This window comes from Sinohyriopsis cumingii, chromosome 6, assembly GCF_028554795.1.
Source record: "Sinohyriopsis cumingii isolate HCF-2022 chromosome 6, ASM2855479v2, whole genome shotgun sequence".
Lineage (NCBI taxonomy): Eukaryota > Metazoa > Mollusca > Bivalvia > Unionida > Unionidae > Sinohyriopsis > Sinohyriopsis cumingii.
In genome coordinates, this window is record NC_142966.1 from 73,321,843 (window position 1) to 73,346,240 (window position 24,398).

Here is a 24,398-nt window from a genome sequence, read left to right on the forward strand (position 1 = left end):
TGTTTTACTGAGTTATGTATTTACAATTTCAAGGCAAAATAAAAACGTAATTACTGGTGGACTGATATAAAAAGAATAATGCAATAACGCATAAACAAACAACAATCGTGTCAAAAGGGAAGGGCAGTGTTACATCAACCTGTGAATGCTCAATTCTTGTCATCATCCGATCAAGTTATACACAAATCTGAATTAGGCAAAAACAATAAGAAAACAGAAAATTGAATAAATTTCTTGACTTTTCAAACAATTTTTATACCATTTCTATGTAATAATTGTACATGCCAGGCCTGAAAGAGTTATATGGGTAAATTTTGCTAATATAAGTTTGCCTATAAAAAAATGCATTTAGAGCTTACCGTGTGCATCTTGTGATGTCATCTTGGACTTTTGAGTTGGCTTATATGTGGGTCATGCACTTTTTAGTGTTTAGTTTGGGGGATCAGATTATACACGAATGGGTTCATAGGCAAGTATATACAGTAATATTCCATTCCTGTCAAGAATACAAGAATACTTCAAGTTAAATGCATGCTGGGATGCTAGAAGAATCTATTTTGGAATAGGGGTGAACAGTATCGGAAAAACCTAATCAGTTTAACTTTCACCTGGGGAGGTATCCAAAGCAAGCCAAATCAAGATCTGACTGCAAGAAGTATTACGATATTCAACAAACATCTTCAGGACTAAGATGAGGTAGGATTGACATTAGTAAAGGCTGTAACTTTGCACAGAAACAGATACAATAGAGTTTGCATTAAGGTAAGGAAGGTTGGTTAAAGATCACAAAATATCTAAATGAACTGAATTATTTACATCCAAAGGGTCTAGAGATATCTTAGATAACTGATATAATTAAGTTGCCTTTTTTTGTGCTATTATACAAGAACTGTCCAAAAATTGATCACATAAAATGAATATGCGACCTTTATTTTCAATCTCTTCTGAGTCTAAAGAGTGAAATTCTTCATCATCAATGGCTGCACCAATGGCTTGAGCATTGGCCCCTGGTCTCTCAGAATGACCTCCCTCAGCTCCACTGGTTTCAACATCTTGAGCAGTACTGTCTCTCTCCACACCACTTTCTAACACTTCTGGTTGGTGTGTGCCTAAATATCGATGGTTAGCATTTCTTTATCACAAGAAATATGAGTAACTGGTCTTCTTAAGTAAAGTTCATTACCAAGTCTGAAGCTGACAAAAATATTAAAGAAAATAGTACTTGCACATCTAAATTCTAATTCTTGGTAATTAAACTTTTGGTTCTTATCAAAACTTGTAATCCCTTTGACACATTTGTGCTGTTTCTTACGTTTAGCAGATGCAATTTAGAATTTTTTGTATCATTTTCATTAACTCTTGAATTGATCAGAGTAACCTGGCATATACATTTTAAAAGTGCTTTCCTAGGTTTAATGTATGTTTAAATGGAACAGCCCTTATATATGGAGTCACAAATTAGCATAAAACTGATTTAGTGTCAAGAAACAACTGAGATATATATGTTCTGCAGTCTCCTTTCAAGCTAAGATTTCATTGTCTGCCATATGTTTTCAAAATTACTGTGTGATCTCCCATAATAGTCATCTCCCTTAACATAAAATACCCCTCATATTAAACAAAAATCTGATGTTCCTTTCTCTTAGTTCTATCTATATTTTTCACCTCCCTTATGCAGCCAGCCAAAATTCTACCCTCCTACTGGTGCATGCTTAATGGAAAGCTGCTTTATACTAAGGTTCGGGTTTGTGATGGCCAAACTAGTGATTCAGTGTTTTTCCATTTTTTCACCATTTTGTCTTAGCAATGTCAGCCAGAAAATTATTTTCATAGAAAGACAATTCCACATTGTACAGTGTGACCCCGCTATAGCATGCATTATAAGATTTGGATATATCAGTTGTGGTATGGTCCCCAAAATTTCATATACAAGTTCTTTTCTCATATACAAATTTTTTTTCTCTCTTAAAAAGTATAAAAAGTAACGTGTAAAATGTTTATTATCATTTTTGGGAAGAGATCATGTATCAGTTCTAATATAAGACAATCATCGCATAGCTCATGCAATTTCATATACCGGTACATGCATTTTTCTCAAACTCCAAAAAAGTCTTTTCTTCTTAAAAGTATGAAAAAGTTTATTCAGGGATCACACTGGACTTCACCAATGTCACAAATTTTGATTTATATTCCTTACTGGCAACAAAATATACCATTTGGCAATTGTTTTCCTGACATTATATACTGTTTAAACTTGTATATACAACCATGGGTTTGGAGTGAAGAAATTCAAGGCATCATGAAGGAAGTCGTAAATGAGATAAAAATGCACTGGAATTTATTATCTATTGCTAGATAAACAAATTCTTTGTTCATGTTGACAAACCATCTTAACAGTGCATTGTTATATCATAATCCGATTATTCTGACATCTGGCTTGAGTAATGTATGATGTGAGATCTCTGCAATTAATTTTAAACATTTCTGGCAGCGGAGATCAACCAGATGTGTCCCTATCTCATAACAGATCTTTCAGATGAAAGAGCATTGGATTATCGGCTGCTCACTACTAATTAATATATTTATTTTGACTGACTTCTGTATGTAGATGGTAAGTAAACTTTCTCTTCTTTTTCGCTCATAGAATTAAATCCTTTGGAATACTCATATTTTCGGTATTAATCACCGTCAGAACAGAACATCTGTGTATTCATTGTCTGTTGGCCTTTTTTCTGGTTGAAAATTCTGACGCATGCGTGGCAGGCAGTCACCATAAATGTCACCCCCCCCCCAATACCACAAAAGAACCCCAGAGATGTACTTGTTGGTCTGTCTATGCTACCGCAACAAGCTAAACTCGACCAACTTTTGAAGTCAGGAAAAGTAATTGCTCCAATCACCCAAATGATGACTAATTCCTTTTGTTTTTAAAATGTATCCCCTCCAAAAGTTTTGCTGAAACTTCAAAGAAAACTGATTACCGCTGAAGCACCGATTGTTTTATATAAATACTAAGCAAATACAAAAAAATCAGTCTCAATCAATGTTCAGTTATTTGATGTTGCTGCAATATGAAACATACATCTGCTTGGTCCTCCAAAGATGTCCTTTAGCAGTAACTTCAATAATACATGCACCCATCATTAAAGAAAGCCAACTTCAATCTTCAATAAAAACAAATAACCTTTCATCAAAGGAAGTCAGCACCAAACTTAAATAAAAGCAATGGAATCTGATAGATTGTTGCATTTTCATTTCCCTATCAACAGCCTCATCACCTGGGTAGCCTCAACAAGATGTTGCTCTCTCCAGCTGACCAGCATCTAGGCCAATTTAAGTACATGTACATGTAGGATGTAAACAGCTATAGCCTTGTGCTACTTGCAACAATTGTAGTGAATTGTTAAATGACAATTGGATATCAATCAAAATGAGGACTGCCATTTTTTTAATATATGTGTTATTGGTGTTTTCTAATGGGATACAAGTCATACATGAAATCTATAACATGTGATCTATACTCAAATTCATGGATTTATTATATACATCTACAATACTTATCAGATAATGGATTGTAATACACAAATGTAAATTGTCAATATACAATTGTTTTTCAGACTAGGTTTTGTGCCATGTTTTATTATCCCTCTCTGACCCCCATATTTTAGGTAAATGCATCATTTTCTTCAGCTAAATGACTTGGTTGGTTATAACACGGTTCAGTCCATAACAAGGTCAGGTTCTATGGACCCCAACTACCGTGTTATAGCGGAGTCACACTGTATATTCTTGTGCAGTATTTTAAAAGAATGATGTGCATCATGCTGCAACTGTTGTACTGTTGTTGCTTATGCTATGCTAATACACTGCAACAAGTGACACCCCATGCACTACCATCCTACATATAATAGTCTACACCAAATAAGGTTGAGCTATATATTAATACAGCACTCGGCAGTCAATCAGAAGATTTTTTAGCAGTCATGTGCAGTGTCATTGTTCAGGTCTTCATTGGAACAATGAGAGTGACAGTAAATGATACATTTTTATTTATCTACAGGTTGATGCTTCACCATCTTTGCTTTGGGCATGATTCCTTATCTTTGCATCAGAACATCTGCATTTTGGATCTGTGCCATCTGCGCATTTATCAGGACTTTATGCATGTCTTTATTTTGTAAACAATGGCATCACACTTCTCATGAACAGAATATTTTACATAATCCTTTCAACAATCCATTTAATCGCTATCTCAACACTTAAAGCAGAAATTGAGTGAAATAAGGGACTAGTGCTCATCCAAGGTCAACCTATCATCATTACTGTAGACAGTAAGGTAGTTTGATTGTATTACTTGCACAATAATATTTATAACAGTGATCAATTGATGAATTGAAATGAGTTGACCTCTCAAATGACCATGACCGCTAGCTTTTTCACAGATAGGATTTTAATGTCTTTCAACTTTTCTTTAATTCATAACTTTTTTATGCGATTGTTATTATCACTAGTAGGCATTAGTGACATTTCAAAATATTATTATTTATGGTGTACTGAGAATGTCATTTGGAAAGAAAATTTAACAATTTATATCACTTTTTATTTAAAGATGAGAATTTCCTGATGTTGATTCAAATTTTAGCATACTATCCATCATTTCCCAGGATAAAAAATAGATATATCAAGGTTCTAGTTACCAATTTTGATTGTGATTTTCTTCATATTGAACAAAGAGGGTTAAGGTTTGGTGTATTTTCTATTGAAAAATGGAATCCACAACTGAACATGCATTATATGTGCAGGTTAAACACGGTTATCAAGTTATCAGGGAATGAGTTAATGAGTGAGTGGTGTACAGTGAATTACCAAATTAATCAAGATCAAGACATCTGCTTTTTTTCATCACAATTCGGGGCCCCGAGTGGCCGAGTGGTCTAAAGCGCTCTCCGTTACGGATCACTGCCATCTCACCTCTGTCTGCATGAGTTCGAGTCTAGGATTCAGCTAATGTGGGTATGTGAGAAAGCTTGCCAGTAGCTTCTCGTGGGTCGGTGGTTCTTCCTGGGGTTTTCCTGGGTTCTTCCTCCACCATTAATGCTGGCCGCCATGTATAGCCTATCATGTGCTGAAAAATGGCGTTAAACCCCACAACAACAACAACAATCATCACAATTCAAAACCTGCTCATTCAGGAGAGTTGCTGCCACTTCTGCAGGAAATACAGGGGTTGAGGACAACCTGATTAAGCTGCTGCAATGTTGGACCATAATTCATGTGTTTCTTATATCAGGATCTCAATGTCATTCTACATGGGTGGATTGAATCATTCTAAGCCAAGTATCACTTCATTTGCAGCTTCACCTAATATACTGTATTCAATTTTCATTATGTGGAAGTGTTTGTGCATTCATTTGCGATAGAATATAGCATCATTGCATTCCTGTCAGATGTGACCACTTGTCCCATAGAAGTGTATAGTTCATGTACTTCCATTGAATGCGATCATTCACATTCTTTCTATTGATGTATTCCTCTTTGATGTGACATCTTTTCTTAAATACTCTAATATTTTCATCAGATTTTACATGTAGTGGAAGCCTATTCCACAGAACTGTACCAGAGTATTGAAAACTCTTTTTAAATTGCTCTGTTCTTGGTTTTGGTATTAGGTTTCCATGTGATATTGATCTCAACTGGTATTGTGTTGAAAAAGGCCTTAATAAGTCCTGAAGATACTCTGGTGCAGTTCCATGTAGACATTTATATAAAAGAACTGCCTTGTGAAAATCTATCCTGTCATATATTGTGAACCATTTGAGTTCTGTAAATAATGCTTTTGAGGGATGATCAACAGATGCATCTAAAATTACATGTGCTGCTCGTTTCTGAAGTTTATAAATCCTGTCAAGCTCAGATTTAACACAGTTTCCCCATACATTAGAACAATAATCCATTGTTGGAAGAATATATGACTTGTAGTATAGATTGCGAGTTTCCATAGGTAAATATTTCTTGATTCTGCTGAGAAGGGCAATTTTGGATGACAGTGTTTTACAAAGCTTATCAATATGGTCATTCCATAATAAATTATTATCTACAGACACACCTACAAGCCTTTCATGTTAGACATTTTCTAATGGATGATTATTTATTGCAAGAGATAGTTTTGGGTTCCCTGACTTTGTGTAGCTTTTGTGATGTCCCCAAAATCATACATTCTGTTTTACCTTCATTAATTACCATCCTATTTTGTTGTGCCCAGTTTTGGACTCTAATAAGGTCTGAGTTTAATCTCATTTGGATAACTTCAGTATCAGAACTAGATGTATACAAGGTTGCATCATCTGTAAACAAATCTGTGCTTGTGGATTCATTATTTAATGGTAGACCATTAATGTAGATAAGGAAGAGGAGAGGGCCCAAAACTGAGCCTTGAGGGACTCCTGAATGGATAGTGCGAGTTTGAGAGCTAATATTGCCAATGCTTACTTGTTGAGACCTTTGGTTTAGGTATGATCTAAACCAGTTTAAAGAAGGAATGTCAAACCTGTAACAGTTCAACTTTTGCAGCAGAATTTCATGATCAAAGGCTTTCTTGAAGTCAAGGAAAACAATCCCAGTCATATGTCCATTATCCATTTCCTTCAGCCAAAGATCAATTAATTTGGTAAGTTCTGTTTGGAATGAGTGGTACTTTCTAAATCCTGATTGAGCTTTATGAAAGTAGAGAGTATATTTCGAAAAATTTGTAGACCTGAATGGCTACATGCTTTTCAAATAGTTTTGACAATACAGGTAGAATTGATATTGGTCTGTAATTTCCTGGATCTTCCTTTTCTCCTTTCTTAAAGATAGGTGTAACCTTTGCACATTTCAGTGTTTCTGGAAAATTACCACTCATTATACTTAAATTTATGATATGCATTAGTGACTTTGTTATTACTGGTGCAGCAATTTTAAGAATTCATGGACCAATACCATCCAATCCAGAGGATTTATTAATATTAACCTTAATTAGCATATCAAAAACATCCACTTCACTAACATTAGCTATTGAAAAATAATCATCAGGAATTTTAGCTCTTATAAATAATAGAAAAGCATCAAGTTCAATTGGGATGTTAGTCTGGTTCTGAATACTCTTACTGGAGATGCCTATGAAGAAATTGTTGAACATTTCCACAATGTCTTGTACAGATGTTGCTAAATCATCATTTTGCTTATGTTTAGGGGGGAAGACAATTGGGTGGATTAAGCTCTTTTACATGCTTCCACAATGTCTTGGTATTCTTACTTTCATTAATAGCCTGTTTATAGTAGTTATCTTATGCCTTATCTATTAGGGGCTTAGCTTTATTCCTCTACTTTCTATAGCTTTTCATGTCTTTTTTCTTGTGGAAATTATCTCTCAGGTGCCTAGCCTCATTGATCTCAGGGGTAATCCAACTGGGTGTAATTTGGTGTTTAACCCTTTTGTTTTAATTGGGGCATGCTTGTCTAAGGCTGCATTGAACATCTGATACCATTTGTCCAAGGCAGTGTTGACATCAGCTGTATTGCAGACTGATTGGAAGGGTTTGCAAACTATATCATTTAAGAACATTTCCTCATCAAACTGTTTGAAGTCCCTGTATTGTATTTCAATGTGTTGGCCATTTTTAGATGATTTCGGAACATGTCTAGTTATACAGACTGGGTAGTGGTCACTCAGTGCATACACTGGTACCTTAATCTCACTTATGTTTTCAGGTTTATTAGTATAGACATGATCAATGATAGTAGCACTTTTATCTGTTACTCTAGTTGGGGTGTTAATTAATTGAGTAAAGTTGTAAGTTTCAAAGCTACTTATCCATGTTAATGGTGGAGTTTTCATGTAGTCAATGTTAAAATCACCTAATATGATAATTTCTAAATCTTCCTTTAGTAATGCTTTTTGAATTTGAACCTCAAATCTATCAATCCAATCAGCTGTGAAACTAGATGGCCTGTAAACCGAACATAAGAGCACTGGCTTTGATTGGGCATGACTTACTTCGATCCAGATACTCTCTACCCCAGTAGTCTCTAGATCAACACGTCTGTTATAACTAATGGAACTGTCTATATAGAGAAGATTACCCCCACCCCTTATGGATTCTCTGTCTTTTCTTTCAAAGTTGAACCCCTGTATTTAGAGAGCCAAATCGTCAGGATCATCAGAAAGAAAAGTTTCACATAGACCTAGAATATTGACTGATCTAGTTTGCTGTAATATTAACTTTATCTCATTCAGTTTAGGGAGGATGTGTTGAATATTTAGGTTGATTACCTGCAGACCTCTTTTGAGGAGGCCAAATACATGACAATTTTGATCAGAGGATTGATTTTCAGACAAGGTAGTATGCAATGTATTGTTTTTAGACTTGACAGATTTCTTTACATTGCCTTGATTATTTACATAAACACATGAAGAAGATAACATACAAGATCCATCTGTTGCACCATGACCACATGTAGTGGATATATGAGAATGTTCAATATGAGACTGATTTACATACATACAAGAAGACATTGTCATATTAGACACTTGGGGGAGCCTCAGAGGGAGAAGTAACTTGAACAGTATCACATAGTTGTTTACAAGCTAACAAGTTGCACTTTGTACACAAATCAGATAGCGCCTGAAGCCTGTTTATAGAAATATAATTATTACATTGAAAAGTATACACATATTCTAATGCATTTTGTTGCTGGATATGTGTTGCATAGACCTGTACATCATAGCCTTCCACCTATTGGTATGTGCACAACTTTTGCTTACGTCCTAGTTCATTACAAAGATGGCAGCGAATCTGTTTTCCATGCAGACACCGCTGTGTTACATGACCGTGTTCTCCACAATACAAGCAGTTGTCTGACTCATGCCTAACCCCTTTTATATGTCTTATGTACTGGTCTATATTCCTAAGGAGCATGGCAGTACCTCTGTTGGACAAGTGGATTTGGTCTTGCTAGTATAATTGCTGGTTCACTCGATTGTCTTTGAAGAAGGTCCAGTATTGCGGAACAAAGAGTATTTGGAAATTTTCACACAACATACTTAGGGTGTCATTTAGTTGAGTCATAAGTGTATCCCTTCTTGGTGGTAGACCTGAGATGATTATTTCACACTCTGCGTTTCTGGACCTGATGGCATACAACAAGCTTTCATAATCATCCTAATGCCCTTCAAAGATTGGCCATTACTGAAATCATTGCCACCAATGAGAAGAATTACAGTATGATATGGTGACATATCCATTTCCAATATTTTTTCTGTAATTGTGTTAATAGTTGCACCTCTATGAGTTTTTACGTCAGTTTTATATAACCCTCTTGTTCTTACTCCTTTGATTGTTGATGATCCTATGAGAAGAGATCTGTCTTTAACTATGTTGTTGATTTTGACAAGTGGGGGGTTCAGATGCATTGCTTGAACTGTCTATTGATGTATTCCTCTTAGCTGTGATCATTCACATTCATTTCTATTGACGTATTCCTCTTAAATATGATCATTCACATTCTTTCTATTGATAGATTCCTCTTAGATATGATCATTCATATTTTGTCTATTGATGTATTTCTCTTCAATGTGATCATTCACATTCTTTCTAGTGATGTATTCCTATTAGCTGTAATCATTCACATTCTTTCTATTGTTTTCCTCTTAGATGTGATCATTCACATTCTTTCCACTGATGTATTCCTCTTAGATGTGATCATTCACATTCTTTCCACTGATGTATTCCTCTTAGATATGATCATTCACATTCTTTCTATTGAATCTTGTATTCCTCTTAGATGTGATCATTCACATTCTTTCCACTGATGTATTCCTCTTAGATATGATCATTCACATACTTTCTATTGAATCTTCCTCTTAGATATGATCATTCACATTCTTTCCACTGATGTATTCCTCTTAGATATGATCATTCACATACTTTCTATTGAATCTTGTATTCCTCTTAGATGTGATCATTCACATTCTTTCCACTGATGTATTCCTCTTAGATATGATCATTCACATACTTTCTATTGAATCTTCCTCTTAGATATGATCATTCACATTCTTTCCACTGATGTATTCCTCTTAGATATGATCATTCACATTCTTTCCACTGATGAATTCCTCTTAGATATGATCATTCACATACTTTCTATTGAATCTTGTATTCCTCTTAGATGTGATCATTCACATTCTTTCCACTGATGTATTCCTCTTAGATATGATCATTCACATTCTTTCTATTGAATCTTGTATTCCTCTTAGATGTGATCATTCACATTCTTTCCACTGATGTATTCCTCTTAGATATGATCATTCACATTCTTTCTATTGAATCTTGTATTCCTCTTAGATGTGATCATTCACATTCTTTCCACTGACGTATTCCTCTTAGATATGATCGTTCACATTCTTTCCACTGATGTATTCGTCTTAGATATGATCATTCACATACTTTCTATTGAATCTTCCTCTTAGATATGATCATTCACATTCTTTGCACTGATGTATTCCTATTAGATATGATCATTCACATACTTTCTATTGAATCTTGTATTCCTCTTAGATGTGATCATTCACATTCTTTCCACTGATGTATTCCTCTTAGATATGATCGTTCACATTCTTTCCACTGATATATTCCTCTTAGATATGATCATTCACATTCTTTCCACTGATGTAATCCTCTTAGATATGATCATTCACATTCTTTCCACTGATGTATTCCTCTTAGATATGATCATTCATATTTTGTCTATTGATGTATTCCTCTTAGATATGATCATTCATATTCTGTCTATTGATGTATTCCTCTTAGCTGTGATCACTCACATTCATTTCTATTGATGTATTCCTCTTAGATGTGATCATTCACATTCTTTCTATTGATAGATTCCTCTTAGATATGATCATTAATATTTTGTCTATTGATGTATTCCTCTTAGACGTGAGCATTCACATTTATTCTAAGGTGTTTCCTTTGGGGGACATTCTCTATAGTGCCAAGTCTTAGTGTTCCTTGGGCATTGTAGATTTTTTCCTATGCAGCAGTGATCTCATCAGTTTCCTTTGCATTATGTAGGTTCTATCTACCAGTGGTGCATGTTCCCCTTTTTCACATTACGTTTCATGTAAATTTAGGTACTCATTACTCCTGTCAGCCTTGTGTATGGATAATGGTATTTTTGCTCTGTGCACTTTAGGATATAGTCTTGCATATCTAAACTGTACATTTTATTCAGTGACTTTTGTTCATGGCCACACAGTTGCACTTTGTGACATTCATGTTCTTAATTTCATAACATTCTTCGTTTCTACCTATTATATGATCAAATACAGAGTGGCTTGCAGCTCATTTTACACACACTGCATATAGACATGATCCTAAATAGGGAACATGTGGAGCTCTATTTTAGCTGCTGGTACCCAGAATGGAGAAGCAACACTGCAAGTGCCCTGACCCCCCCCCCCCCCCGAGGAGAGTTTACTTCTCATCTATACAATACTAGTAAATTATACTCAGTTTCTTTAGCAGCAGGGGGGGCGAATCGGACATTTTGTCCAATCGTTATTTTGCTTAATTATTACTTTCTGCAACTCAACGATCTAGTGTCGTCAGCGCCTGGTAAAAAAAAAACGACGACGTCGTTGGGGGATCGTCCAAACGTCATTTGGTTTAATTAACACCTTCTGCGCGCCGATCCCCAGCGTCGTCAGCGTCCGGTAAGCACATCGACGACCGCGTCGATGTCATCGCCCCCCCTGCTGCTTACAATGAAAATTATTTACAACTAACCGAATATTTGGTCAAGTCCGATACGATATCGTGTCCGAGGATCATGTAAATTTATCGTTACGAATCCATGTGGGGTCGACTGAGCATGACTAAAAAAGTTTCGAAAAACATTAAAGTCCATGTCACCGCCGCACCATGTCTGCCAAATATTTCGTAGCGTGTGTGTATCAACGCCGTTGAATACAGCAAGAATATTACAGTTGTCTCTAATTACTTTTGGAATCTGAGTGTATCGTTGAGTGACATATATCACGTCGGTGTTTTTATGCCTGCCTCTGGAAAATATCCTAGCTGGGTTTTTTTGATTGTCTAACATAACATCATCGTACACGACTAGATTGTTAACGTCGCCATCAATATCATCAATACCTGGTGCATCATTGATATCCGTAATAAACTCAATAACATTTTTTTTAGCGATCGCTGATGCATTCTCGTTGAAATCTTTCAACACCTCGTAGCATCGTTGATCATCCACGCTAGGAGCAACCAAATACAACTTATCCCACTTCATCCATCTCATTATTAAATTGAGTAACAATTGCGTCTTGCCGGATCCAGATGGTCCGATGATAATCATCCGGATCGAGTTTGGTAACGCTGCAACATGCTTAACTGGTTCTCTTGTTTTAGTCGCCGAAAAATCAATTATATTCATATCTCTATACATAAATTATGGATCTATATTGTGTGAAGTGTAGAGTACGTACTGGCACAAATGATATGACAACCGCTACAACAAGAAATAACAGATCGGCCCTTACTGGCAAGTGTGTACAATGCGGTACAAAGAAATTTAGATTTATTTCTATTAGACCCGGAGATGTTTTAAAAAAAAGCGAGGAGGTGACATCGCAGCCAAATTGGCAAAACTCCCCGGAACACCGTGGGCAAAGTATCCAGGAGAAAAACACCTCCCAGGATATAACTACTGTGGCCCCGGAACACGATTAGATATTAGACTCGATGATCAAAATCAGCCCAAACCCGGTGAGTATCCAATAAACGCTATCGATAAGGCGTGTCATGCTCATGATGTTGCTTACAAAAGTAGCGATCTGCAACAGCGTCATATCGCGGATGTAAAATTAATTCACGCGCTAAATGCTATTCCTGATAAATCCGTCAAAGAAAAATTGGCCTCATGGTTGGTAAAATCGGCTATGAAAGGTAAATTAATGATTGGCGCTGGTAATTAATAACAATCATCCAAGAAAAACGATGGAATCCATCTATTATTCTCCGAGAGGATACTGGAAGGGGAAGGCCGCAATTGGTAAGCTTGCAAACGCTGCAAAGGTAACAAAGACCACTGCGGCTAATTGGTTATCCAAACAGGCTATATGGCAAATCTATCTACCACCGCCTAAACAAATCAACTTCTCGCGCTTTGATGTCAGCGTACCTAATGAAGTTCATCAGGCTGATATACTATTTCTGCCGCATGACAACGGTTACAAATACGCGCTAACCGTAGTTGATGTTGCGAGTCGATACAAACAAGCGGAGCCGTTAAAAACAAAGTCAGCAACTGAAGTAGCCGGTGCGTTTGAAAGAATTTATCGAAGAGGCCCTCTGCGCTGGCCAAATCTATTACAAGTTGATCCTGGTAGTGAATTTCGCGGCGCTGTTTTATCAACGCTAAAACATCATAGCGTCGCGATACGACGAGGTCATACTGCGCTACATCGTGATCAGGCAATTGTTGAACGATTCAATCGGACTCTCGCTGAACGGTTATTTGGATATCAATACGCGAAGGAATTCATCCAAGAAAAACGATCTCGTGAATGGGTCAAAAGGTTGCCAGGTGTAATTGCAGCGTTAAATAACGAGATTACCCGAGCAATCAACATGAAGCCCAGCGACGCGATTAAATACGAGTATATACCCGGAAGATCAAAAATAGATAGTGTTTCCAAGCCGATTCTCGGCGATGTCACTGTTAGATATCTGTATGAACCAGGAGAGCTTGAAGGCGGTAAAAAAAGAGCTACTGATCCTATTTGGAGTGTTACCACACATAACATATCAACGATAACACGATCAACTGGTAGACCACCGATCTATAGACTGGATTCAACTGCTCCTCAGCGCGGGTTTACACGCGAGCAACTACAAGTGATACCTAACGATACTCAATTACCCCCGCGTGGTCTTAACTAGCGCCGTTGCGTCTATTGCACTCAAGACAGGTCAACCTCACATTGTTTTTGACATGACCGAGACTGTTATCGATCCTATCCACGGTAAATTGGCGAGTGTCTTTATCCGAATAACGCCAACTCATTATACAATTGCAACTCGCGCAGTGATTATTCTGTTGTTGTCGTAGCGAGATTATTAATTCGGCATCAATATCAAAACGCCGCTGTTTTTTTTTATCCTGTTGGCGGTAACCCGAGAGTTTTCTATCAATGACGCTTGCATCGATGGTGACTTTGTCGCCGGCTTCGTCAGTGACTCCGTCACCGGCTCCGTCAACAACAATTCTTCGAAGCTGATTTATCCTTCGTACTCTGGACACTGCAAGATAGACTAGATTCGACCATTCGATGCGATTATCAACCATCCAAACAATTGTGTCCGTGATGGTTAGTCCCTGCGAGGAATGTATTGTTGTTGCGTATCCTAGCGTCCACGGGGATTTATCAGCACGTAGCGCGTCCTCGACGACGCTGATATCAACGAGCACGATATCATTCAGCACGAGAATTTGTTTTTCTGTCCGGCCTGGAATTTCAACTTCAATGTTCTGCCGCCTTGTGTCCGCGGGTCTATAACATAACGGCACTGGACGCGTTGGAAACTTTTCCTTATGCAACGTAAACAACCTCCGCTGAAGTGTGTCTCTGACTATCTTTCTGCTCGCTACAATTAAATCGTTTGGTCTCCATGTTTCCCAGAATTCATTTAACGGCGTTTCCGGAATCACCTCGCGAATTATTTCACACTGAACTCTATCCGGCTGTAATCTGATTAATTTCTTAACCTCGCGCAGTTGTTCATCAAGTGCTCGGTAATCAGTATCGGTTTCTTCATAATAGTCCACAAAACCCCTTAACCAATCATGTGGACCCTCGCCGACAAATGGTGGTGGTTGGCCATGGTCGCCACACATGATTACCGCTGTATTCGCGCGCAGCAACCACTCAAGAAACATTTGTAAAGTATCTAACGAAACAGTACATATCTCATCCCAGATGATAATATCGGGAATAAATTTTTCACCCATTCGATCAGGAGTCCACTCACCGCCGCTGTATCGAAAAAAGCTGTGATAAGTAACGGCGTCAACATTTCGTTGTTTTATCTCTCGCGCTAGTCTGTGGGTCGGTGTAAGCACGATTATACTTGCCCGCGTTCGAAATAATTCAATTGCCCGAGTCGTCTTTCCTGACCCGCCACAGCCGCTTAAATAAACCGTCTTGTGTCTACAAATTGGATCAGAACACGATGGTGCATTAGACCATTCTGACAATTTATCACCGCGTAAGTAGTTGTTCTCAACGGTGACATCTGCTGACGGGGAATAATCGCGTCGTATTTCATTTTTAATTCTCCATGTACCCCAACTCTCGTCCGGACTAGTAAACTCGGCTACGTTTCCCTTATACGCTACGTCAATATAAAACGAATCAACTGCTACTCTAACCGCGGTATCGGGGAATCTATTTATCATCGAGAATAAATTGATAGCGGCATAACCCAGCATAGACGCCCTCAAATGCGGGTATGCTGGGCTGTCTCCATCGCTGTAGGTAACAACTGTACCCAACCTCGTTCCATTGGACAAGAAAGCTGTTTTGCAGTTCACGTATCTATTTTTTGCCACTGCGTCCTTGATTACGAAATCATATTCTGCGTCATCTATAATCAGCCGTGAGCAATATCGTTTGTAGTCGCAGTTTCTTCCACCTTGTGTGAACTTACCAATTATTCTTCTACCGAGATCTTTTGCCTCGCGGTTTCGTTGGTTAAATATCCTCCTGGACCATTCGATGATATATTCCTCGTCGGCATCAATGTTTTTTCTGGACTCGTCAATTATGCTATCTAGACGCTCCGGTTCTGGTAACCAGACTTCAGTCTGTGCCCGGTATGATATAATCGCGTCACTGACAATCAACGAAACTAGCATTTTACGATCAATCATATACCGTAGCAGCGCTATTGGCAGCCACTTCTTTTCAGCCATGTGTCTACCGATCCAAATATAGCAACAGCGATGGAGTCCTGCCGCGAATTCAAATGATACTATGCGAGCGAATCCGGTTAAATCAAAATCAGGCAGTGGTCCATTAATAGCAACACGAGTCATTTCATGTCTGGGGTGTCCAAATCGTTTGAAATACTCAGCGGCGGATCCATACCCGAGAAAACTCGCTGGATAACAGGCAACCATATCAACCGAGATCATAGCGTCGCGGTTGTATCCAGTGTTCCATAATCCACCGTGATAATACTCCAAACAACTGGATTGTACATCCGGTAGAAATTCCTTGCGCGTTGGTCTCCACGCATTTTTCCTTGCTGCAACATGAGCCGCAACCGATGGAATCGTAAAACAATTTGTTAGCAGTTGTTCATCATGCTCCTCAAATTCTATGGCGGTTTTTTTCATCCTGTTGTGAAATGCTTCAGTGCGATATAATTCACCGTTTGGCCTTACAAACTGATCAAAGGTATCCGCATCGTTTTCAGCGCTGCGAAGTAACCACACTGATACAGGGTCGTTTTTACACAAGTAGGCAATAGCATCAAATAGTTTCCTCTCCGCGAGAAAACCGTCCTTGGAGAATTGTTCTCCCAGGAATTCTTCGGGTATATACTTTACTGTTCTATTCCGTGGAAATATTGTGATCACGGGCGTCCATGCGTGTTCGTTATGATCGATAATTTTGATTGGGGCTCCCTTTGATTTGTACTTTGATTCGTGTAATACTTCACCGGTTATCGTTGTAACGGTTATTGGAAATCTCAGCGATGTTTCTAATCTCGCTATGTCGCTGATGGTCGCTCCACGCTCTTTTACGGTTAGTTCCCACTGGTTGATTTTGCTACGTCGTAAATCAGTCAATTTGTTTCCTCGACATGCATTTGTAAAATGCTCTATTATTCGTTCTGCTACACAATTTATCCCCGTTGACTGTTTCATCGGTTTCAGTTTTCCGATATCAGGTTTCTTATTTAACGGGTATATTCCATAAACAACTGCTGTTTCAGGATACGCTCGTTCATAGTATGGTCTGTCAATTCCGGTTAACAACCCCGGCTTGGAGTCGCGGCTGACAGTGACTGTTTTCTTGTCGCTGAAAACTGGTTCAAATTTATCACGTATGATCCAATCGCCTGATTCCACCCGGACAATGAATTTTACTCTGAAGAAATACCTTTTACTGTCAAGTTGTGATATTATCATTGCTGCGCGGTTGTCGTTCATGGTATCATCAACAACACCATCAATTCGAAATGTTGACCAACTATGAGATGCACCATCACGTTTGAATTCATTGATACAATCGCGTATTTTATTCAACAGGGTTTTATCGTTTATTAACGCTTTTGGTGTGTCCTTGAGGACTCTATCGAGATTGAACTTAATATTTTTCCAGGGCTTAATTACTGCTAATCTCTCAAACTCATCCATATAATTAAAACAAGTATTTAAATGAAAGAATATAGTATAATGAATCACTGCAAATGGTTGATGATTGGGTCGACAACCCCGTGCAATAAATCATGTAGAGGTGAATTCTGCGGGTATCATTTACAAAGCGTTCGTAATGGTTCTCTTGGCCCCCTCCCGTGCTTGGTTTGTCACGTCGGTGTAAGAGGAAAATCGCAGTTGTGTATTAATTGTGGCGGAAAGCGATACAGGGAACTAAAACGCTATTATGACAAGCGAATTAAAAACGCCGTCATTGACCCCACCGCCGATTTCGTCATTAAAACCCCCCAAGACTACGTTGAAAGATTCATAATTAAACCAAATAATAAATTAGACAAGTAGTATTATTATACAAATGGACCAAGAATTTCAGCCGCATCCCCTGGTCGTCAATTACGAGGCATCTCGCGACGGCATTGTTAGAAATCGTAGACTGAAGAAGCCGGTTGGATGGAAAAATAATCAGGGGTATTTGATGTTTGGTGCCGGAAAAAAGAAGTATTATGTTCACAGGATTGTATTTGAAGCATTCAACGGATTAATCGAAAATGGGCTTGTGATTGATCATATTAATAATAATAAGACTGATAATTCTCTTACAAACTTGCAAGCTATCTCGCAAAGTCAGAATACCAAAAAAGGCCAAACCGGTAAATACCCAAAGAAAGCAAAACCCGTAAAGTCATTTGATACAACAACTCACGAGGAAAAAATATTTCAGTCGATGAATGAGGCAGGAAAATATTTTGACATTTATATCGCCTCAATACGATTTGTTGCAGAAGGAATACAGAATTCAGCGATCTCAAAAAAGACCGGGCATAGAATTCGATTTTCATATATAACAGAAATCAGCGAGTGATGAAGTCACCGGCGCCTATGGCGCTGACGAGGTCACGTCTAACGAATTATTAAACACCTTCGGAATTGATACACGGGGTTTCATTTTTCTTTTTATTTAAAAACAAGATGTTTTATAAGAATAATGAATATCGAAGACATCAATAATATATTAGCCGAGATTTCAAAATTAAAAAATCAAGGAATTGAATTATCTGATGGTCTCGATATTCATTATTCTTATAAAACATCTTGTTTTTAAATAAAAAGAAAAATGAAACCCCGTGTATCAATTCCGAAGGTGTTTAATAATTCGTTAGACGTGACCTCGTCAGCGCCATAGGCGCCGGTGACTTCATCACTCGCTGATTTCTGTTATATATGAAAATCGAATTCTATGCCCGGTCTTTTTTGAGATCGCTGAATTCTGTATTCCTTCTGCAACAAATCGTATTGAGGCGATATAAATGTCAAAATATTTTCCTGCCTCATTCATCGACTGAAATATTTTTTCCTCATGAGTTGTTGTATCAAATGACTTTACGGGTTTTGCTTTCTTTGGGTATTTACCGGTTTGGCCTTTTTTGGTATTCTGACTTTGCGAGATAGCTTGCAAGTTTGTAAGAGAATTATCAGTCTTATTATTATTAATATGATCAATCACAAGCCCATTTTCGATTAATCCGTTGAATGCTTCAAATACAATCCTGTGAACATAATACTTCTTTTTTCCGGCACCAAACATCAAATACCCCTGATTATTTTTCCATCCAACCGGCTTCTTCAGTCTACGATTTCTAACAATGCCGTCGCGAGATGCCTCGTAATTGACGACCAGGGGATGCGGCTGAAATTCTTGGTCCATTTGTATAATAATACTACTTGTCTAATTTATTATTTGGTTTAATTATGAATCTTTCAACGTAGTCTTGGGGGGTTTTAATGACGAAATCGGCGGTGGGGTCAATGACGGCGTTTTTAATTCGCTTGTCATAATAGCGTTTTAGTTCCCTGTATCGCTTTCCGCCACAATTAATACACAACTGCGATTTTCCTCTTACACCGACGTGACAAACCAAGCACGGGAGGGGGCCAAGAGAACCATTACGAACGCTTTGTAAATGATACCCGCAGAATTCACCTCTACATGATTTATTGCACGGGGTTGTCGACCCAATCATCAACCATTTGCAGTGATTCATTATACTATATTCTTTCATTTAAATACTTGTTTTAATTATATGGATGAGTTTGAGAGATTAGCAGTAATTAAGCCCTGGAAAAATATTAAGTTCAATCTCGATAGAGTCCTCAAGGACACACCAAAAGCGTTAATAAACGATAAAACCCTGTTGAATAAAATACGCGATTGTATCAATGAATTCAAACGTGATGGTGCATCTCATAGTTGGTCAACATTTCGAATTGATGGTGTTGTTGATGATACCATGAACGACAACCGCGCAGCAATGATAATATCACAACTTGACAGTAAAAGGTATTTCTTCAGAGTAAAATTCATTGTCCGGGTGGAATCAGGCGATTGGATCATACGTGATAAATTTGAACCAGTTTTCAGCGACAAGAAAACAGTCACTGTCAGCCGCGACTCCAAGCCGGGGTTGTTAACCGGAATTGACAGACCATACTATGAACGAGCGTATCCTGAAACAGCAGTTGTTTATGGAATATACCCGTTAAATAAGAAACCTGATATCGGAAAACTGAAACCGATGAAACAGTCAACGGGGATAAATTGTGTAGCAGAACGAATAATAGAGCATTTTACAAATGCATGTCGAGGAAACAAATTGACTGATTTACGACGTAGCAAAATCAACCAGTGGGAACTAACCGTAAAAGAGCGTGGAGCGACCATCAGCGACATAGCGAGATTAGAAACATCGCTGAGATTTCCAATAACCGTTACAACGATAACCGGTGAAGTATTACACGAATCAAAGTACAAATCAAAGGGAGCCCCAATCAAAATTATCGATCATAACGAACACGCATGGACGCCCGTGATCACAATATTTCCACGGAATAGAACAGTAAAGTATATACCCGAAGAATTCCTGGGAGAACAATTCTCCAAGGACGGTTTTCTCGCGGAGAGGAAACTATTTGATGCTATTGCCTACTTGTGTAAAAACGACCCTGTATCAGTGTGGTTACTTCGCAGCGCTGAAAACGATGCGGATACCTTTGATCAGTTTGTAAGGCCAAACGGTGAATTATATCGCACTGAAGCATTTCACAACAGGATGAAAAAAACCGCCATAGAATTTGAGGAGCATGATGAACAACTGCTAACAAATTGTTTTACGATTCCATCGGTTGCGGCTCATGTTGCAGCAAGGAAAAATGCGTGGAGACCAACGCGCAAGGAATTTCTACCGGATGTACAATCCAGTTGTTTGGAGTATTATCACGGTGGATTATGGAACACTGGATACAACCGCGACGCTATGATCTCGGTTGATATGGTTGCCTGTTATCCAGCGAGTTTTCTCGGGTATGGATCCGCCGCTGAGTATTTCAAACGATTTGGACACCCCAGACATGAAATGACTCGTGTTGCTATTAATGGACCACTGCCTGATTTTGATTTAACCGGATTCGCTCGCATAGTATCATTTGAATTCGCGGCAGGACTCCATCGCTGTTGCTATATTTGGATCGGTAGACACATGGCTGAAAAGAAGTGGCTGCCAATAGCGCTGCTACGGTATATGATTGATCGTAAAATGCTAGTTTCGTTGATTGTCAGTGACGCGATTATATCATACCGGGCACAGACTGAAGTCTGGTTACCAGAACCGGAGCGTCTAGATAGCATAATTGACGAGTCCAGAAAAAACATTGATGCCGACGAGGAATATATCATCGAATGGTCCAGGAGGATATTTAACCAACGAAACCGCGAGGCAAAAGATCTCGGTAGAAGAATAATTGGTAAGTTCACACAAGGTGGAAGAAACTGCGACTACAAACGATATTGCTCACGGCTGATTATAGATGACGCAGAATATGATTTCGTAATCAAGGACGCAGTGGCAAAAAATAGATACGTGAACTGCAAAACAGCTTTCTTGTCCAATGGAACGAGGTTGGGTACAGTTGTTACCTACAGCGATGGAGACAGCCCAGCATACCCGCATTTGAGGGCGTCTATGCTGGGTTATGCCGCTATCAATTTATTCTCGATGATAAATAGATTCCCCGATACCGCGGTTAGAGTAGCAGTTGATTCGTTTTATATTGACGTAGCGTATAAGGGAAACGTAGCCGAGTTTACTAGTCCGGACGAGAGTTGGGGTACATGGAGAATTAAAAATGAAATACGACGCGATTATTCCCCGTCAGCAGATGTCACCGTTGAGAACAACTACTTACGCGGTGATAAATTGTCAGAATGGTCTAATGCACCATCGTGTTCTGATCCAATTTGTAGACACAAGACGGTTTATTTAAGCGGCTGTGGCGGGTCAGGAAAGACGACTCGGGCAATTGAATTATTTCGAACGCGGGCAAGTATAATCGTGCTTACACCGACCCACAGACTAGCGCGAGAGATAAAACAACGAAATGTTGACGCCGTTACTTATCACAGCTTTTTTCGATACAGCGGCGGTGAGTGGACTCCTGATCGAATGGGTGAAAAATTTATTCCCGATATTATCATCTGGGATGAGATATGTACTGTTTCGTTAGATACTTTACAAATGTTTCTTGAGTGGTTGCTGCGCGCGAATACAGCGGTAATCATGTGTGGCGACCATGGCCAACCACCACCATTTGTCGGCGAGGGTCCACATGATTGGTTAAGGGGTTTTGTGGACTATTATGAAGAAACCGATACTGATTACCGAGCACTTGATGAACAACTGCGCGAGGTTAAGAAATTAATCAGATTACAGCCGGATAGAGTTCAGTGTGAAATAATTCGCGAGGTGATTCCGGAAACGCCGTTAAATGAATTCTGGGAAACATGGAGACCAAACGATTTAATTGTAGCGAGCAGAAAGATAGTCAGAGACACACTTCAGCGGAGGTTGTTTACGTTGCATAAGGAAAAGTTTCCAACGCGTCCAGTGCCGTTATGTTATAGACCCGCGGACACAAGGCGGCAGAACATTGAAGTTGAAATTCCAGGCCGGACAGAAAAACAAATTCTCGTGCTGAATGATATCGTGCTCGTTGATATCAGCGTCGTCGAGGACGCGCTACGTGCTGATAAATCCCCGTGGACGCTAGGATACGCAACAACAATACATTCCTCGCAGGGACTAACCATCACGGACACAATTGTTTGGATGGTTGATAATCGCATCGAATGGTCGAATCTAGTCTATCTTGCAGTGTCCAGAGTACGAAGGATAAATCAGCTTCGAAGAATTGTTGTTGACGGAGCCGGTGACGGAGTCACTGACGAAGCCGGCGACAAAGTCACCATCGATGCAAGCGTCATTGATAGAAAACTCTCGGGTTACCGCCAACAGGATAAAAAAAAACAGCGGCGTTTTGATATTGATGCCGAATTAATAATCTCGCTACGACAACAACAGAATAATCACTGCGCGAGTTGCAATTGTATAATGAGTTGGCGTTATTCGGATAAAGACACTCGCCAATTTACCGTGGATAGGATCGATAACAGTCTCGGTCATGTCAAAAACAATGTGAGGTTGACCTGTCTTGAGTGCAATAGACGCAACGGCGCTAGTTAAGACCACGCGGGGGTAATTGAGTATCGTTAGGTATCACTTGTAGTTGCTCGCGTGTAAACCCGCGCTGAGGAGCAGTTGAATCCAGTCTATAGATCGGTGGTCTACCAGTTGATCGTGTTATCGTTGATATGTTATGTGTGGTAACACTCCAAATAGGATCAGTAGCTCTTTTTTTACCGCCTTCAAGCTCTCCTGGTTCATACAGATATCTAACAGTGACATCGCCGAGAATCGGCTTGGAAACACTATCTATTTTTGATCTTCCGGGTATATACTCGTATTTAATCGCGTCGCTGGGCTTCATGTTGATTGCTCGGGTAATCTCGTTATTTAACGCTGCAATTACACCTGGCAACCTTTTGACCCATTCACGAGATCGTTTTTCTTGGATGAATTCCTTCGCGTATTGATATCCAAATAACCGTTCAGCGAGAGTCCGATTGAATCGTTCAACAATTGCCTGATCACGATGTAGCGCAGTATGACCTCGTCGTATCGCGACGCTATGATGTTTTAGCGTTGATAAAACAGCGCCGCGAAATTCACTACCAGGATCAACTTGTAATAGATTTGGCCAGCGCAGAGGGCCTCTTCGATAAATTCTTTCAAACGCACCGGCTACTTCAGTTGCTGACTTTGTTTTTAACGGCTCCGCTTGTTTGTATCGACTCGCAACATCAACTACGGTTAGCGCGTATTTGTAACCGTTGTCATGCGGCAGAAATAGTATATCAGCCTGATGAACTTCATTAGGTACGCTGACATCAAAGCGCGAGAAGTTGATTTGTTTAGGCGGTGGTAGATAGATTTGCCATATAGCCTGTTTGGATAACCAATTAGCCGCAGTGGTCTTTGTTACCTTTGCAGCGTTTGCAAGCTTACCAATTGCGGTCTTCCCCTTCCAGTATCCTCTCGGAGAATAATAGATGGATTCCATCGTTTTTCTTGGATGATTGTTATTAATTACCAGCGCCAATCATTAATTTACCTTTCATAGCCGATTTTACCAACCATGAGGCCAATTTTTCTTTGACGGATTTATCAGGAATAGCATTTAGCGCGTGAATTAATTTTACATCCGCGATATGACGCTGTTGCAGATCGCTACTTTTGTAAGCAACATCATGAGCATGACACGCCTTATCGATAGCGTTTATTGGATACTCACCGGGTTTGGGCTGATTTTGATCATCGAGTCTAATATCTAATCGTGTTCCGGGGCCACAGTAGTTATATCCTGGGAGGTGTTTTTCTCCTGGATACTTTGCCCACGGTGTTCCGGGGAGTTTTGCCAATTTGGCTGCGATGTCACCTCCTCGCTTTTTTTTA

At 39.0% G+C, this 24,398-nt stretch overlaps 1 protein-coding gene across 4 annotated transcripts in view; it reads right to left on the reverse strand.

The window, feature by feature from the left end:
- Nucleotides 1–24,398, reverse strand: part of LOC149797204 (baculoviral IAP repeat-containing protein 2-like) — a 162,783-nt gene that overhangs the window by 33,913 nt on the left and 104,472 nt on the right. For all 4 annotated transcript variants that reach the window (XM_089961892.1, XM_089961894.1, XM_089961891.1 and 1 more), the window contains one exon: nt 927–1,109. In XM_089961892.1, the coding sequence (XP_089818018.1) occupies nt 927–1,109 (183 nt within the window). The remainder of the gene's footprint in view (nt 1–926; nt 1,110–24,398) is intronic.